General features: G+C 36.8%; 1 protein-coding gene and 1 pseudogene across 1 annotated transcript in view; one reads left to right on the top strand and one right to left on the bottom strand.

Moving 5' to 3' along the window:
- Positions 1-8,465, bottom strand: part of LOC105521339 (alpha-2-macroglobulin-like) — a 50,043-nt gene extending 41,578 nt beyond the window's left edge. Inside the window, exons 1-8 of the mRNA XM_011955552.1 lie at positions 8,386-8,465; positions 6,849-7,032; positions 5,415-5,568; positions 5,216-5,268; positions 4,648-4,668; positions 4,039-4,207; positions 2,569-2,653; positions 711-834 (exon numbers count right to left, since the gene is read on the bottom strand). Of these exons, the coding sequence (XP_011810942.1) occupies positions 711-834; positions 2,569-2,653; positions 4,039-4,207; positions 4,648-4,668; positions 5,216-5,268; positions 5,415-5,568; positions 6,849-7,032; positions 8,386-8,465 (870 nt within the window). The remainder of the gene's footprint in view (positions 1-710; positions 835-2,568; positions 2,654-4,038; positions 4,208-4,647; positions 4,669-5,215; positions 5,269-5,414; positions 5,569-6,848; positions 7,033-8,385) is intronic.
- Positions 8,466-15,040: 6,575 nt separating this feature from the next.
- Positions 15,041-17,988, top strand: part of LOC105521335 — an 11,913-nt pseudogene continuing 8,965 nt past the window's right edge.

The following is a 17,988-nucleotide window of genomic DNA, read 5'->3' as shown; positions in this document are numbered from 1 at the left end:
TTCAATCAACGTTGCTGTCTCTAACACCTCTGGCTTGCCCTTGAATTCTTTCCCGGGTGAAGAAAAGAACTCTCTTGGGCTACACCCCCATGTGGGGGCTTACCTGCCCTGCATCACCCCTACAGTGTCTGCTCATACTGCCACATCCTGGACTTTTTGCATACTCTGCCTCTGGAATCAGTAATTTTTGCCTTTTATTTTTTAATACATCATATTCTACTTTCAGCTGTTTCCCTTAATTATTCTTATTCCACTTCTTCCTTGACGTGTTTTGGACTTCTAATCCTTTGTCCTTCGAAGTCTTCCTTTTTTCAGCCTTATACTTGTTTAACATTATTCCAACGCAGTTTACTTTCCATGGCATGCCATTTGATTCTCCCACTAGCCAAATTCTTAACACCTGCCACACACATTTTTCTCTGTTCTGTTTGATAAAAGCCAACTTTGGATCCTTCCACGTCCTTTTATGCCCTTATATCTGGCATTTTGATTGCTGTTGGAAGGAAATTACCAAACTAACCAAATAAATATGACTAGAAACAAGTGAGCCCTTAACACTGCCAGACCATCTTACAATTTTTCCCCCACTCCATCATTTTGCTTGATGGGTATTTCAAACATTATTCTCTGTTGTATTGTATTCACTATTGTAATCCATGAGAAGAGAAAACCTTGGTTTTAGCGTCCTGAGGAGAGTGATTTCCACGTACCTGTTGACTGAATTCTTCACAGATACTTCGTGAATGTGTGCTGTGGCAGCCGAAACAGTATAATGAGTATTTTCTGCATACACTAAGTGTCACCGTACCAGGGACAGGCTCTCCATATGTGTACCTATAACAATAAGGTGGCCATGCAAAAAGCTACTTAATACAAATAATACTGATGTTTCTTCAACTGATTTGATCCATTCATACATCCACCTTAAGCAATTTATTACCTTCCATATTATTTGCATTTTATAAACACTTAATCTGAGAGACTGCATCTTAATTGTCCATAACTCTAAGAAAAAGTACTAGAAGAATCTTTTTGAAACAACTCCAAATGGAAAATTACCAGTTTAGTTTTTCTCAGAGCTTTCTTCCCTCTTAGCTGCAGTTTTACTGGAAGATGCTCCTATTTCCCTCTTTCTCAGCTGTCAGATTATCTAGGTCATGATTCCAGCTTTGACAACACCTCCTGCATTGTTTTAGGGCAACATATTAAGACTATGTAGAGAGCGTATTTCTGAGTTCTCCTTGATTTATAAGCACTTTAAGAAAATAAATGAGAAGTTAGATGGAAAATAGTAGCTATAAAACAAAAATGTTATACATAATGACTCAGTTTGATTCTGCCTAATATGATAGAAGGATATGACACACAGCCATAACTAATTTGTGGTCTCTCAAAAAAGTGTTTTGTGGACCACCAACATTGAAATGATCTGGGATACATGTTAACATGCAGATTTCTGAGACTTTCCTCAGATGTATGGTTGGAATCTTTGGACATGGGGCCAGAGAATCTGCATTTTAAGTAAGCACACCCCTCACCCCATAGATTCTGATGAACACTGATGTTTGAAATCTATTGCTTTCACCCAAATGATGGGGGAGATAAGGTGTAGGGTCAGTTCCCCAAGCTTCTCCTTTTTATCGTTCTTTTCCCCCCTGAATTCCTTTAAGTGCTGATAAAGTCATCAATCATCTACTAAATTCCAATTGCTTTTGGAATCTTCAAATCTGGATCAAAAGGCTTTCCCTCTGATGAAAAATTTAAAGCACTGAGTCTAGTGAGAAGGATGAAAACATGTTGCTCATGCTGCTCGCAAAAGCAAGAGGGGACATACGCTTGTCTCGTGTGTGTGGAGGATGCCGTGGTGCACTAAAAGGCACTAAAAGGCAATCGAAGGAAGAAATAACTACAATATGTATTTTTAATTCTGTATATGCATCCAGGACTTGAGCCTAACTTTCTCTCAACGATTTCCCATGTCTTTCCATAGTTTAATTAGAAGCAGTGAAGAAAAGGGAGGTAATTGGACACAGAAGGCATGAGCATGAGATCCTTAGTTGGATGGCCTAGATTCAGTTGAGCACTGAGTCTAGGATACATAAATGCTTCATAAAGCTAGATTGCTATTTAAATTGCAGAACCAATATAGAATAGTGGTGAAGAGTTTGGGGTCTGGTTCCAGACCATTGGATTTAAATTCCAGTCTACCATTTACTATCTGCAGTAATGTGAGCAAATTTCTTATTCTCTAAATGTTATAGTTTCCCCATTGTAAATTGAGGATAATAATCCTCCCCATCTCACAGGATTACTTACGGAATAAAAATGTTAGTAAGCACAAGGCACTTAGAACATTGTCTGGCACATTTCAAATGTCCAGTAAATGATTTTACAATTAGCAGATGTGTCATCTGCTGCCGTCCCTGCTCCCTGCTGTGAGGCAAGCTACAAAGAGAGTTATTCCTCTCCTAATTAAAATACTTCCAAGTTTAGTAACTGTTATTTACAATACCTCCCCTCAGATAGAGTATGGAAATAGAAATGAGATGGAAAAAAAATGCAACTCACAAGGCACAGGTGGTTACCACAAATTCTTCGTCTAGAAAACCAATAACCTTGGGCATTTTTACTTGGACCTCAAATTTAGGCAAAACTGTTTTAATAAAAAAGAAAAAACAAAGGTGAGAGCGGGCCAGAGATCTTGCAAGTATTAGCAGTAGATGCTATGACAGAACCTTTAACATGTGATCACATGAAATGACTTCAGCTACAACAGGGACAGTACTGAGAAGGAGAAGTCATTCATACCATAAGTAGTCTGTGCTATGTTCACTTGGTTAAGCTGATAATACATTTCCTAGCCTCTCTTTCTCTGAATTTGTGCAAGATTTCCCAGATAGAGGGAAGGCAGCATGATTAGTCCCTGAAGATCATCACAGTTAATGTGGCAAAGTGGGACCAATAGGTTTCAATGTATTCTTATTCTTTCCCTCCCTGTGCCCAGCTCTTCCTCCCAAATGCTAGCCCTGCTGACTAACAGAGGTCTCAGGCCTACCGTCTGACACTTGGCTACAAGCCTACTAAAGTGGTAGCTATGCGGAGTGCAGAGGTAATAATCTTCCATAGATTCTTCTGTCAGCTCCTCTGCATGGTTGGTGCACTTGGGCAGCTGAGGGTTCCTGGCTTCCCAGGCCTTTGCAAGCTCACATTTATACACCCCTAATCATGCTTCAGAACTGGCTAGTAATTTTCTCTCATCTGTCAACTCCTCCTGATGGCCTCTTACTTTACTAGCTTCTCTCACAGTTTTGTAAGGTGTTATTCCTATAATATAATCCTATTCTGTGATTTTGATGGCAGTTCTGATGAATTTTGGGAACCATGTTTTGTGATAGGACTTCTCAGTCATGGCATAAAATATTTAATTTACATTACAAAATCCACATAACTGATAACTAATAAGATGGCTTCAATGTCTGACTTAGTAATCAACTATGGTTGAGTACTAATGAAATCAAGTGTGTTAAAGTTTAGTTGATTACTATACTTAGTTGAACCATAGTTTACTTGATTGCTAAATTATATGGTTTAGGAATCGTAGTTGATTAGAGTAGTATAGGTGTAGGTTATAGACAACCATAAAATAACCCCAGGAAATACTTTGTTATAAAATATAAAAAATAGACATATAGTGTATGTAGCTGACACAAAGTATTGGTTAACAATTTATGTTTGAGTAGCAATTCGAATCTTTCTCACCCCTTAATGACTCTGTGATTTTTTTAAGTTACTAACTTTTCCAGTACTGATACGCTCATTTGCAAAATGGGAATAATAATAGTATCTGCCCCAGAGGGGCATTGTGAGAATTAAATGAGGTAGTGCGTAAAAAGCACTTAGCAAATATATGGGTAAATTTAAAAGCTTGCTAATTTTCAACTATTGTATGCTAGACCTTTGATTCTTACCTATATGTGAAAATTATCTAATCTTAAATACTCTGATGTTGTAAATGCCTTACACATAGGGCATTCTTACCATATTCATTCACCTCAAATGAGCGCTCTATTTTCTTCCCTGACTCTTTCTGCAGCATGATCTTGTAGGAACCCAGAATAGGCTCCACTGATAGCGGGAAAGAGAGTTGGATGAGTCCCCCTTGCAATTTGAGACTTTGCCTTTGGAAAATTCGGTTCTTCATGGGGTCCTATAGGTGAAAATATGATGAGTTCATAGAAACAATTGAAATATATACCTTTGAGTAGAAGGGCAGCTTTGCAGGTAAGAACGACATAGGCAGCTGGATCACAGATGGTTGGTAAATTGGCCCAAAGGTATTAACAAAGTTTTATAGGAATTCCAGCCTGAGATAAGGGCAAAAAGTTTACTAGCAATGAGATATTACAGATAACATTTCATACTGATGCCTCTTTTTGGTATTATGTATATTTATTTTGGTCAGAAATATTGGAGGAGTCATCTCAAGAAATGTTCCTGCATTTACATCTTATCCACTTAGAATTTAAGGTGGACAGAAAAACAGTATTTGTTTAGCTTTGGTGAAATGATGAGGGAAGGGACAGAGGCAATTTAATGTAACTTGTAGAGAGTCCTCATTCCAGTTGTAATGTACAATATACCACTTACCTCAATATAAACCACTGGAAACTGAAAAGAAAAAAAGATAATATGAGCATGTGGTAGAATATAGAAGGAGAAAACCATGACACCAGCACTGACAGAGTATGTGGGCCAGAGAAAGTGAGTCTGTATATTCCAAATGAGGAAATACCCCATTTGGTTCACAGCACTTTATATGTTTAGTGTGGGACATACATCTTTCAAGAAGTCATGACTTTCCTATTGTTAAATAACATACAATTGAGGAAACCTATTTAGATAAAAAGGTCCGAATAATAAGCTTATTATTATTTCACAGATGATATTTGTTTAAGAGGGAAATCAAATTCACACATTTATTTAATGAAAGTAACTGGAATCTTTAAAAGGACAACTTCAACTGCATACTGAATTCATTTTAAGAATGTGGTTTATGGAGTGCCTTGATTCTGACCTCCCTTATTCTTCCAGCAGAGATATCCTTATGAGATCTTCCTGCGGTGGGTTTAAAATACCTCTTTTATTGGTCTTAAGTTTCCTAAAAGAATAGGCCTTATACTTTCCCTCAACCGTCACCCGTCGTTATGAGACTCACCATTTCATCCAAAGGGTGGAAATTGACATCCATAGAGACAACACGGAATTTCACTGAAACAGAGGTATTTTCCTGTGAAATCTCCCAGTGGAGCCTGGGGTAGTAACAGCATGCCTGAATTCCCAGGATTGCAGAATAAAGTAATAAAGAAGCTCCTCCCCTCTCCCAAAGTTCCCCTTGCTCATTTGATTCCTCATACCTGTTTGTCCTGGTTTGTACATGGATTTGTCTGTCTGGACAAAGACTAGGTTCTCTGCTGTAGTTATACGTATTGATTTGCTCTTTGTGAAATGCAGAGTTGCCCCCTTTACCTCCACAGCAATGACCACCCAGGAAGATGGTAATTCTGGAATCTGTAAAACAGAAATGAGCTGAAGAATCTGCCCAGACTTATTTCTGAATTTCTCAGCCATTAGGGGTTTCTGTCTTCCTGTTTAGTCCCTAAGAATTAGTAAGGGACAAAGTCAAGGATTATGCTCCTTGTTTTAAAAGTAGATTATTATGATGTTGTAACATGACAGTAACATGATTGAAGGAGAAAATATTGCAATAAGATGAACTAATTCTTTCAAGCCAGTTATGACTGAAATGGGATGCTTACATTTTCCCAGTAAAATGGTGATATTAAAATAATTATTAAATTTTATTTTTCAAAGATCAACAACATTATATATTATATGGCCAGGCACAGTGGCTCATGCCTATAGTCCCGGCACTTAGGGAGGCCAAGGTGGGCAGATTGCTTGAGCGCAGGAGTTCAAGACCAGCTATAGTATCAGCTACTCAGGAGGCTGAGGTGGGAGGATCAACTGAGCCTGGGAGGCCAAGGCTGCAGTGAGCCTTGATGGCACCACTGCACTCCGGCCTGGGTGCCAGAAAGAGACCCTGTCTCAAAAGAAAATTTATGTTATTATTTGTGGTAGTCATGTATGATTAAACAATTAATACCTTAAGTAGTAAAAGATTAAAAGGATAATACATCAACAATCAACCATTGGTGAGATCTTATATAAGTTATTTGACTTTATAAATCTCAGTGTTTCTATCTGTAATGGCATGAATATTATTTACCTCAGAAATTTAAGATCAGATTAAATCCTTTCTATAACTACTGTTAAATTTTATGCATGACACTTGTTTGTAAATATCATGTGAGCATATTCAGTAGAACTTCCATTCCAAAAATCTAAATTGAGGCCGGGCGCGGTGGCTCACGCCTGTAATCCCAGCACTTTGGGAGGCCAAGGCGTGTGGATCACAAGGTCAGGAGATTGAGACCATCCTGGCTAACACAGTGAAATCCCATCTCTACTAAAAATAAAAAAATTAGCTGGGCACGGTGGCGGGTGCCTGTAGTCCCAGCTACTTGGGAGGCTGAGGCAGGAAAATGGCGTGAACCCAGGAGGTGGAGTGCAGTGAGATGAGACCATGCCACTGCACTCCAGCCTGGGTGACAGAGCGAGACTCCGTCTCAAAAAAAAAAAAAAAGAAAATGTAAATTGAGATTCACCTGTATTTCTCATTTTTCTTTCATTATGCATTTTTATTTTCAAAGGATCAGAACCAAAGGTATCAGCTAATATAATATGCTCTTTCTCTTTCCAGCTCCCTTATTTCAAGGAGCAGTACTGACCATGAAGGAACTGCAGTAGAAGTAGTTCCTCTTTGTCACCAGGTCTGTGAAGAGGGGATTGTTCTGCATTTCGTACCTCAGAGTTACTTTCAGTGCCACCGTCTCATTCAAGTGATTAAGGATGACACAGGCCTTTTCAGGAACTCCAGTGTAGAGGTGCGATGGGACCAGCACTAGGTACTGCCTGTGGAGAGGAAAAGTCCAAATTAACTATGGAGGGGTCAAAAAGACATCATTATTATGGCCATTTTCTAAGTAATTTTTGCTTTTGTCACCAATCATAGAACAGAGACAGATTTCAGCAGGAGTGTATTCTCCAAAGGCCAACCCAAAAGATCTGAGGAACTGAGAAAACCACAAATTAAACCCCAGATATGCTTCTCTTCTGTTGTGGAAATACTCACCCACGTAATATTAGAAAACCTGTCAATAGCCATGGGTAAGCAATCCATGAGTTATTATGTATTTTGGATAAAAATTTCAAAATGTGACTCAATCAACAAATCATCATTGAAAGCATTAAGGACCTCTCTGCAGGTGGTCTTGGGTTTGCATGAATGTTGCTACAAATCTCTTTGTTCCAGAAAACTAGGAAAGATATAACATTTAATACATGGGGAGAAACTGAATTGCTTTTCACTACGACCATGGGAGCAAAAATATCTTCTTTCTTTAGCTCTTTGGTGATGGAGACAAGGCAAGCTGAGCTAGGCTAATCACCAGACATACTGCCATATACACCCGGAAGAAAATACCACTCTCCTCTCACCAACTGCCTCTCACAATCACCCAGACACACGACATCTGGGGATGCTGTACGTGTGCACACTCTTCTCTCTCTTCCTGAGTGTCCCTGTCTACCTGGAAAACTTCTATTTGCTTCCTAAGACTTATCTCAAAAGTGACTTTCTCTGTGCAGAATTTGGTGAAGCCCTCTCTCTTCCATCAGGCCTCATGAAGAGTGAGCTTTCTTTGGAAGTATTCTGACAGAATCCTGCAATGCCTGCTTCTGTTTTTCTTCTACAGTTCATTCTCTGTGCACCATCTCTCTACTTTTCCATACTGTGAGGTGTTGAGGGCAGCGTCTGAATTTTGTTAATCTGTAGATTTCCAAGACCTAACGCCAGCTCCTAAAGGTGTGCCAAGGGATTGAGTGAACTGACACACAACTCCTGGGTTGTCTGTAGAGCATACATTCATCTTGGCAATCCCTGAGTTGAGGAAAACACAGGTACTGAGTCATTTCACAACTGTCATGACGTGCAATCCATTTTATGAATCAATAAAAAAGTATCCCTTTTTGGGTAGGAATTTTATATTCTTTTCTGGTAAATGTTTCATAGATGTTGCTGCCTTATGTCTGTGAGCTTCCTGAAATTGGAGGATGTCTCTTTCCACATGCGTAGTAGTGACTTGCTGATCCTTCCTGGTCCCTTTGACAGCAGAAAATTGTGTAGGGAATTAGGAAATACAGATCAAAGAGATAATATGATGGGAAAAAAGGAGGGCAATATAAGTTTCTGGAAATAGTGCTTACGGTTCTGCAGCAGCTGAAGCATCACTGGGAAGGAGCAGGAAAAGCAGGATCAAGACTGGCTGGGGCAGTTGATTTCCCATTATGGTGCAGAAGGGAGGAGGGCAGAATGGGAGTCTAAGCCCTCGATTCTTTTAACCCTGTTCTTGCTCCAGCTCACTGGTTTTTATTTCATCTGATGGGCAGTGAAAGTAAACTGCCAATCATTTATTTTTGTAACATATTAACTACTTCCAGCATAAAAAAAATCAATTCCAGATAATTTTCATGACTATAGGTATTATTTTATCCACTTTCTCAAATTTTCTAAATTCCTGAAAAATAGTAGTTTGAGGCTACCACTACCTCAGGTCATTAATCAGTTTTAAAACTATTGTCACGAAAATACAAAATAAATTACATGGTTTGATGAAATACACCAATATTCTTGCATTTTTAAAAAAAGGTACTAATGTAAATCCATATCCCAAATATGTTTCGGTAATCTAGGGAGCATGACATATATTCTTCACCCAAGATTCATCCTAACTGGCTCTTCACTGAAACACGGAAAAGAAATCTGTCACAGAATTTTAAATAAAATAAGTTTGGGAGCAACCTCTCCATTGCTTGAAAGATTCACTTTTGATTTGTATAGGCATTCTTATATTTATTATTTTAAAAAGGGCTGTTCATTGGGTATAACAACGTATGTAATATATAATTACTATTTCTTAGTTCATTCAACATCTAGAATATAAATTCAATTAACTTCTTTTATTCTCTAAGAAAATGATCTCTCTTTGATGAACGTTCTTATTTAATTTTATCCTGAGTGATAGAAAATATTTTATCAACAGTGATGCATCATCCTGTTTGCTTTCCAAGGGGGATTCAGATGTTAGAATTTATTTTTATGAAACACTGAAAAGAAGAAAGGTCCCATTGTTACATTAATAAAACTAGGGCCTTATAAAATTGAAGTTTGCACATTTTGAATGAAGAACTGATTTCAACTATAAAATAAGATGTGAAGAGAAATAGGCACTTCTGAGAATGGGGAATATTTTATTGTGTTCACATCTAAACTGGGGCTAGGCAGATCTTGACGTACCTTTTTCTATATGACCTGTTGAGAGTGATGGAGAAGTAAAGATGATGTATGTGACAACCCTTGGTGAACTGCAAAACTGTAGATATGTAAACTATTAAAATTCCAATGATGATAAACTATGGCTGAAAAAATGCCAAGTCAAATAGAATAAACTGTAGCTTAATACATTGTGTTAGCCCTTGGTAGTTGACAAATACTTGCTTGGGTGATTGTAAAACTCTTCTGCTTTATTTTGGCTCCATTTGTATGCTCTCTTACTTCCACTCATCTTCCCAGCTCTTCCCAACTCCCACCCTCACCCCTAAATTACCATAAATGTGCTTATTGTCTATCAGCTTAATATGGGATGAATTAACCTACAGTAAGCAGTAAATGACTTTTAAGAGGTCTCTATATTACTTTTTCCAGGCATGACTATCCTTTTTAGATATGCAGCAAACCTGTATTTGACCAAATGCCGAATGACTAAACATAAAATCCTTTTTTTGTATGCATGAAACAAAAACAGTCATCATAGTTTGAACTTCTGGAATAGAAGAATAAATCTCAAGATTATCAGAATTTTATCATTTTAATTTTTAATTAAAACTTTTAGTGGATACATTTGAAATGTTTGACATTATAGGGCAAACACAATACTTTCTCAGCACTGTCAGCTAAGGCTTCTATACTTTTGGGATCTTCAAACATTTTCCTTGTATTCCTTAAAAGAATTTTATTAAACATGTAATATCTCACACATACTTGACATCTAAAATTTTCACCATTATCAAGATGGTAAGTGTAGTATAATACTGATATTTAAAAAATAAAATGTAATACCACTTTTTAAATGTATCCGATGAAATGTAGACACTGCAGTGATTTTTTTGCCCATCACCATTCCTGTAAAACATACATGAACACTTTTTTCACAGTAGGAAACTTTATATCGCTCTTGTTTCTTTTTAGTCTTGTATTTTCATTCTACTTCCTCAGGTAATTTTATCCTGGAGTTGCATACTTCAATATATTTTATTGATCGCCCTATTATATGTTTCTGCAACTAAAGATCACCAAAGATTATTATAAAAAATATTCTTGAGCCTGTAAAGTTCTAATTAGTAATAAATGTTTCCTAGATTGCATTATCATTAAAATTATTATCAATATGCTATTTATAAAATTATATATATATCTACCACAACCTTAATAAATATTAAAAATGAGAACATTTTGTTCAAAAATAATTTTTTAGCGAAATAAATCATGTATTCCAGCTGGCTCCCTCAAATAAGATTGTGTATTCTTGGATGAATATTGCTTATTGCTGGATTAAAACAAGTTTAATCTATTCTCTATTTTTCTACTCTGCTCTATTTCAATTCTAGAATATTGCTATTCTGTCTTCTATTGTATAGATGTAAGCATCAAGAAAACCTGTTCACATAAAGAAAGAAATAGAAATATGGGACATTCTATTATAACAATGTTATTTAAATATTTAGGCTTCCATGTTATAAGCCAGAGGTCACATTATAATCATTAAAAATTACTTTCAATTATCTATCTGCTGATAAATCCTCTGTAATTTTATTGAAAGCAAAGTGCTAAACCAGGTCCATTGCAACAGGATTTGGAAATCAGCCATTATGATCATTCTTATTCTCGGTTCCTAGAAAGTATTCAATGAAGGCTTAAAAGGACTTATAAACGGCCACCAATCATTACTTTCTTACTTAAAAACACAACTTTTACCAAATATACTCAGAAAGTTTGGAAATTTTGAAATCATTTATTTTAATATACTTTGTCAATATAAAGCCTCATAAAAGGCTTTTATCTGATCAGAACCATAACCTGCACATTTAGTTCATTTCATTTAACGAAAGTCTCCACCAGTAACCTGACTTGCAAAGCCAGTCCTTATTGTCAAAATAACCATTCAAACTGGACTTATTTCTTACAGGAAAAAATGTTGCATTATTTTTAATTTCAATAAACTCACTAATATATATTCCTGGGATGACTCTCCCACTCTGCAATTCTAAGATAAAGAGTTTTGCTGAATATTTGTTACCTAGATGAAGTGAGACAGCCCTACTTTGATATTTCTTTCCATGATTTCTGCTTTATTCTTATGGAACTCTCAGGAGGAATACAACATTGACAAGAGATGGAAAAGAGAAGAGGGGAATTTTAAATGTGAATTGTAATCATTTCTGGCACCTCTACAATATGTATGAGTACAGAAAATTTCAGAACAGGCCAAAAGAATCCATTTCTAGCATAATGTTTTTCTTATACCAGAAATTGTTTTAAGACAGATGGGTATATGATACCTACAGTGGGCTTATGATGCTTCGATTAAGAGCATTTGTGCAAATATCAATATTTTGATTTGTCTTTTTGTAAGAGACAAGCAAGGTGTTTTTCACTCCGAGATATATCTAAAATACATATTATAAGTGAAAGAGAAAATTTATATTAAAATCAACTCATAAGTTATGCCGTGATTATATTACAGCATGATGACAGTGATTTTATATCATTAGTTACAACAATCGTAGGATTATTGATCATGCACAATTTCAAGGATCCCAGAAATGACATAGACATAAACTGAGGGCAAAGTTGACTGTACCTAAAAGATTTTAGCCAAATGTCAAAGTCAAAGATAAATGTCATAGTGCCCCAACAAATAGTATGTGTTTATCAAAAGTGATAAACCTGAAGACGTCATCACAACATCAAAAACTTCAATGAAAAAGACAAGACAAAAGCTAAGTTATGACTGTAATTATAGCAATAAATACAGGGACTAGAAGAGAAGAGATATATGTGAAAAAAGTTGACTTTGTAATTGCAAATAGTTTTGACACATTAATTGTATGGCACATTTTTCAAATGATCTAAAATAAAGCTACTTTTCAAAGGAACTCTACAAAAGACATTATTACCTTTGGACATATTTCTAAACCAACTTTATTTTCAAAGAGAACTGTGTTTACAAAGCATTGAGCAACTTTGAGTGGGTTGAGACTGAAAGTATCCTTGCCACTGGAGTATATACTGGGGGAGGCAGAGTTGGAATCATTAGCATATGGGGAATGAAATTAATGCATGTATTAGCACATAAGGGATGTGAATAGCAATACTTTTAATAAACAAAAAAATCAGCAATCTTAGTTGTAAAATTTATCTACCATGTTAATATGCTGATTAATCCTGCACGTTTTCTCTCCTTGTGAATACTTGGGCTGGCAGAGAACAGGCTGGAAAAATCAGGAGATTACAGACCATATTTCCATCCTTCAAGTATTTCCCTTTATGGATACTGAGAGGCAGAACAAATGATAAAAAGAATATGATGAATGTGCTTTTTGTCTTGTTAGAAAGACTCACACTTAATATGACACTATATTAATATTCAGAGATCAGGCCAGTGGGCTTGTCAACTGAGCTGTAATTCCACCAGCCTGCTCTAGTCAATACTGCAATCGTGCTTCCTTCTATACACATTATTTAAAACTGCCCTAGTGGCAAAATAATCTTCTACCAGCCCAGTCTTCTTTTTTTATACTAGAATTAAAATTTTTATTCATTAAAAACATTATTAGGGGAGTGAAAGGAAAAGTCGTAGAGAAGAAAGAGATATTTTCTGTATATATAATTGACAAGTGCTTATACCCAGAATATATCGAAGACTTCCAGAAATAAATTAGAAAAAGGCCTAGCACCTTACACAAAAGAATATCCAAATAGCTAATAAACCTATGAAAAGGTACTTGGTCTCCAGAGAAATGAAAATTAACACCACAATGAAATCCTCTACATATCCTCCAAAATGTTTAAAGTTAAGATTCATAATGCCAAGCTTTAGTGGGGATGTGGAGCAACCGAATCTCTCATCCAATTGTGAAAATGAATCATCACTATCTACTAGAAGTCACCATCCACATGACCTCTGTCCCAGCAATTTTTACCGCTACATAAATATCCAGGAGAGTGACAGTAAATGTGCAAAAAGTCACGCATAAGAACATTTGCAGTTGCATTATTTATAATAGCTCCAAATTGAAACAACTCAAATGTCTCACAATAGGATATGTAAATTGTGGCATATTCGTACAATTGTAACCATATAGTGTTTTTCAATGAAATAGAATAATGTTAACTGCCTCAGCATCAATAAATCCCACAAATATAGAACAAAAGATGCCACACACACACGCACACGTATACACAAACACATTACAAATCATATAATTCTATTTACAGAAACACCGGTGTGTTCATTGTAAGTCATTCCAGACTAGTCTTTTTTCTTGCTCTTAGTGAATCATCAATGGAAGTTTTGCTCAGGAGAATGAAATGTTCCATACCTGTACATACAAACCCCGGGATCCCCTGATGAATGTTCTGCCTTCACCACCTCAGCCATACTGGCTCCTTGCTTTTCTTTGGCAGTTGAGAATCTTTCTACTTGACTGGAAGCCTTCACACCGTTTATCATCTTCTCCTTTATTGTTCTTCTGCAGATGCTCTGATAGCTAACTTCCTCGCTACCTTAAACCTTTGCTCATCTGTCAGCTTCTCAATGAGGTCTACCCTGATCACAGCATTTAAAATTGCAAAATCTAACTCCCAATCTTATGGTACTCTTGATCTCCCTGGCTGTGCCTTTTTAAAAATAACACTTGTCATTTTATGACATGTTATATAATGAACTTAGTTATATTTCTTGTTTATTGCCTGTCTCTCCTCTCTGGAATATAAGGCAGAGATGTCTTGTTTTTCACTGTTTCTTATTATTGAGAAGTATATCTACTAATAACAAGCATTCAATAATTATTTGTTGAATAAATAAATGAAAAAAATTATGTGCCCATGAGACATGACACTTGCTTTTTCTCTCTTAGAAGTATATAAAAAGATCAATGGATACATTGAATTGTATGCATATATTTAATATAGAATGAAGCAATAATATTTCAAGGAGAATGAGTTAAGAGTAACTTCAGATGATGTGAAGTCAGTCTTTGTACAAGCAATCACGTAACAGAGTCAATTATATAGTTTTATCAGCAGATCACTGGACCTTCTTTCTCTTTTACTAGTGACATAGATGAATATATATATACACACACACATATACACACATATGTAGTCTTTAAAATCATTAAAAATACTGATTAATGTAAGAAAGAAAGAATGAGGTTCTCATTTACATCCTTCTAGTTTATTATTATTTCTTGAGAAAATATTGCTGGGTTAATTACAAAATGGTGCCTGTGCTTGTGCTAAAGAGGCGTTGCACGGTACGGATGATGCTAAGGCTGCCGTGAGCTAACTTGCATTTTTCTATCAGCCGAGGGTGTGGTGATAGCTGAGAACAGGAAGATTGTGAGTTAGCTGAGCAAGAGGGCTACATGTCTCAGACCAAAAAGAAAGGCAGACACATAGCTTATCTGCTGTTTTCTCTTTGGTTTCCTGTTCTCCTGCCAGCTTGACCCTTTCTCCTCAGTTAGGACTCCACAAATAGTATTAAAATAAGAATTCTTCTTTAACCAAGGACCTGCCAACATGGGGCACGTTCACACCAAAACTGTGAAGAAGGCGGTCTGGGTCATCATACCAAAGTATTACATGTGCGTAGGTAACAACTTCCACAGAAACAAGTGCGTGTGTGAGGAGATGGCCATTATCCCCAGCAAGAAGCTCCCTAATAACATAGCAGGCTGTGTCAAGCATCTGATGAAGCAGATGCAGAGGGGCCCATTGAGAGGTGTTTCCATTAAGCTGCAGGAGGAGGAGAGAGAAAGGAGAGACAGTTATGTTCCCAAGGTCTCAGCCCCGGATCAGGAGATCATTGAAGTAGATCCTGACACTAAGGAAATGCTGAAGCATTTGGACTTTGGCAGTCCGTCCCACCTGCCGATCACTCAGCCTACAGTTGGGATGAATTTCAAAATGCCTCTGGGGGCTGTTTGGTTCTTTCTGCAGTGCTGTAATGTTTTCAATAAATGTGGCACAACAACAAAAAATAAAGATTTTGTAAGATCATAAAAATCTATTTTGAGTCCACGTAGTGTTTACCATAGCCAATGAGTGACCAGAGAATTAAAAGCCAACTAAAGGTCATTGAAAGTGGTAAACATGTTTATATTTTCATGATTGATTTTGCAATAAAATGAGGGCACATAATAGCAGTAATTTGTAGTACTATAGCACTCCTTGGAACCTGCCTTTTTGTAGAAAAAAGTGTGAATTTGAGAGAGGTTAATTTGCAATTTATTGAGTAAAGAAAATGTATACATTTTTAAGGCACAACTAAGAGGAGCAATAAGGTTATTATTTTGAGAGAACAGTGCCCATTTTTGAAAATCTAAAAGGGATCTTTCAGTTCCCCAGATGATATAGGAGCTCCAAGGTAAAGGGAAGGATAGGTGTTGGGAAAAAAGCAATAGACATGGTTGTATGTCCCCCGCCCAACTAGACCCGAGCATGGGTCAAGGTACATTATGGTAAGCACGTCTTTTGGGAGTGTGAAAAATCCAGAAACAGAACCATTAAAATAATAAAACTTCAGTTTAAAACAAAATAAACCTGCCTCAAAATAGAATTACTGATGTAGACAGATATGCACTGAATGTAGAATGGTAATGAGTTAAAAATCCTACCAAATGGTAAAAATATTCTTAGGCATAAAAATGACACATTTTGCTTTTAAATTGAAAGTTCATCTTTTGGGTGTAGAAGAGAAAAGACTTGGGAGGAGTTAGACATGTGGAAAAAGTGATTAGTGGGGTCTTCCTCAAACAGGTGCAGGAATTTGCCATGGGCCGGAACAGAAATAAATCATATTCTGCAGTGGAAATCCAAAAATAAACAAACACACATTTCAAATTGCTGTTTTTGATTGAGCATGAATAAAAGCCTGTTATAGACAGACAAGTAAATGCAATTTAAGTAAGACATTTTGAAACGAAATTGTATTAGAGACTGTTTCTTACAGGGTCTCGCATTCTTACCAGCAACTTTAACCTTATCAATATATGTTTTTTTATTCTGAAGAGTGAGAAAAATATGAAGTATTTCAAAGGAAACACTAAGATTTTCTCAAAATTACAGAACCATTAAGCCTGTGCTGATTGAATTAACTCCATGTTTATGTTGGTGAGGCAACAGAACTTGGTTGGGTGAAGTAACCTAAGCCCCTCTGATCTTCTTCCAGGGCCCCAGGGCCTGCATCAGTTTTATTGTGTCAGCCCACCCCTCCCTCCCACTCCCAAACACCTAACTGTTACTCCAGGAGTAAACAGCAGAGTCAGTGGCTGCTGGGATATGCATATTAGAAAAAAATTGAAAAAGAGATTGATAAACTATTTTGAGCCTTTATTCCTTGCCAAACATTAGTCTAGGCTTTTTCAGGTCTTACCTTGGGAGCTGAAAGTAAGGAAGACTTTACAATTTCTCTGTTCTAAGATTGACTGCAGGGGTGATGGGAGGATGGTGGGGGAATTCTTGCAAAGAATGATTTTACCTCTCAGTAATACTATAACAATATATGATTTGATTAAATGAATTTTTTTTTTTTTTTTGAGACCGAGTCTCACTCTGTCGCCCTGGCTGGAGTGCAGTGGCACGATCTTGGCTCACTGCAACCTCCAGCTCCTGGGTTCAAGGGATGCTGCTGCCTCTGCCTCCCAAGTAGCTGGGACCACAAGTGTGCACCACCACACCCGGCTAATTTTTGTATTTTTAATGAAGATGGGGTTTCACCATGTTGGCCAGGCTGGTCTCAAACTCCTGACCTCAGGTGATCCACCCACCTCAGCCTCCCAGACTGCTGGGATTACAGGCATGAGCCATCGCACCTGACGTCATAAACTATTTTCTAAAAGAAATCCTGTTCTGGTAACAGAGAATGGTTACTTCCCAAGTTTGCAGTTACTGCTTTTTGTTGTTGTTTACAAAACTTATTTACATTATAGTTTACTATCTGTGTGTTTATCCTTTAGGAAAGTTAATGAAAATTACAAGTCTCTGAAAGATCTGGAGTTATTAAGAATTGAGGAAAGTTTTCGTAAGAGTTTTGTATCATTTCCTAATTAGGAGTGACTTCCTTCTCAGAACAAATTGAAGTTTAATATTTTTCATCCCAGTGGGGTGAAAAATTTACAGACACCAAGACACAAAAATCAAAGGATTTTACAAATGTTTATTTTGCCTTCTGAACAGATTGCCAAAATAACATTTAATATCACTGGGATTGAAATGTCTTTCAATTCTGTCCAAAGATGGAGAACTTCGTTCGAGCAACCTTCAGGCACAATGTAGCGAATTGCCCTTTCATGCAGGGTTTTCAGGAGTCAGGGGAGACACCCTCTCTAGTTGATTTCTCTGTAGGATCTGTGGCTAATCTTATTCCTCCAAAACACAAACAAACACAAAAACCCTTGCTGAGAAAGACAGACTGTCACTTGACAGAGTAAAAACAAATCCATAGGGATTTATCAAAAATTTTGGCC

This window comes from Colobus angolensis, unplaced genomic scaffold (genome assembly GCF_000951035.1).
Source record: "Colobus angolensis palliatus isolate OR3802 unplaced genomic scaffold, Cang.pa_1.0 Scaffold11, whole genome shotgun sequence".
In the NCBI taxonomy this organism is placed as follows: Eukaryota; Metazoa; Chordata; class Mammalia; order Primates; family Cercopithecidae; genus Colobus; species Colobus angolensis.
Note: the sequence above shows the minus strand (reverse complement) of the source record. Positions and strands in the feature narration are given on the sequence as shown.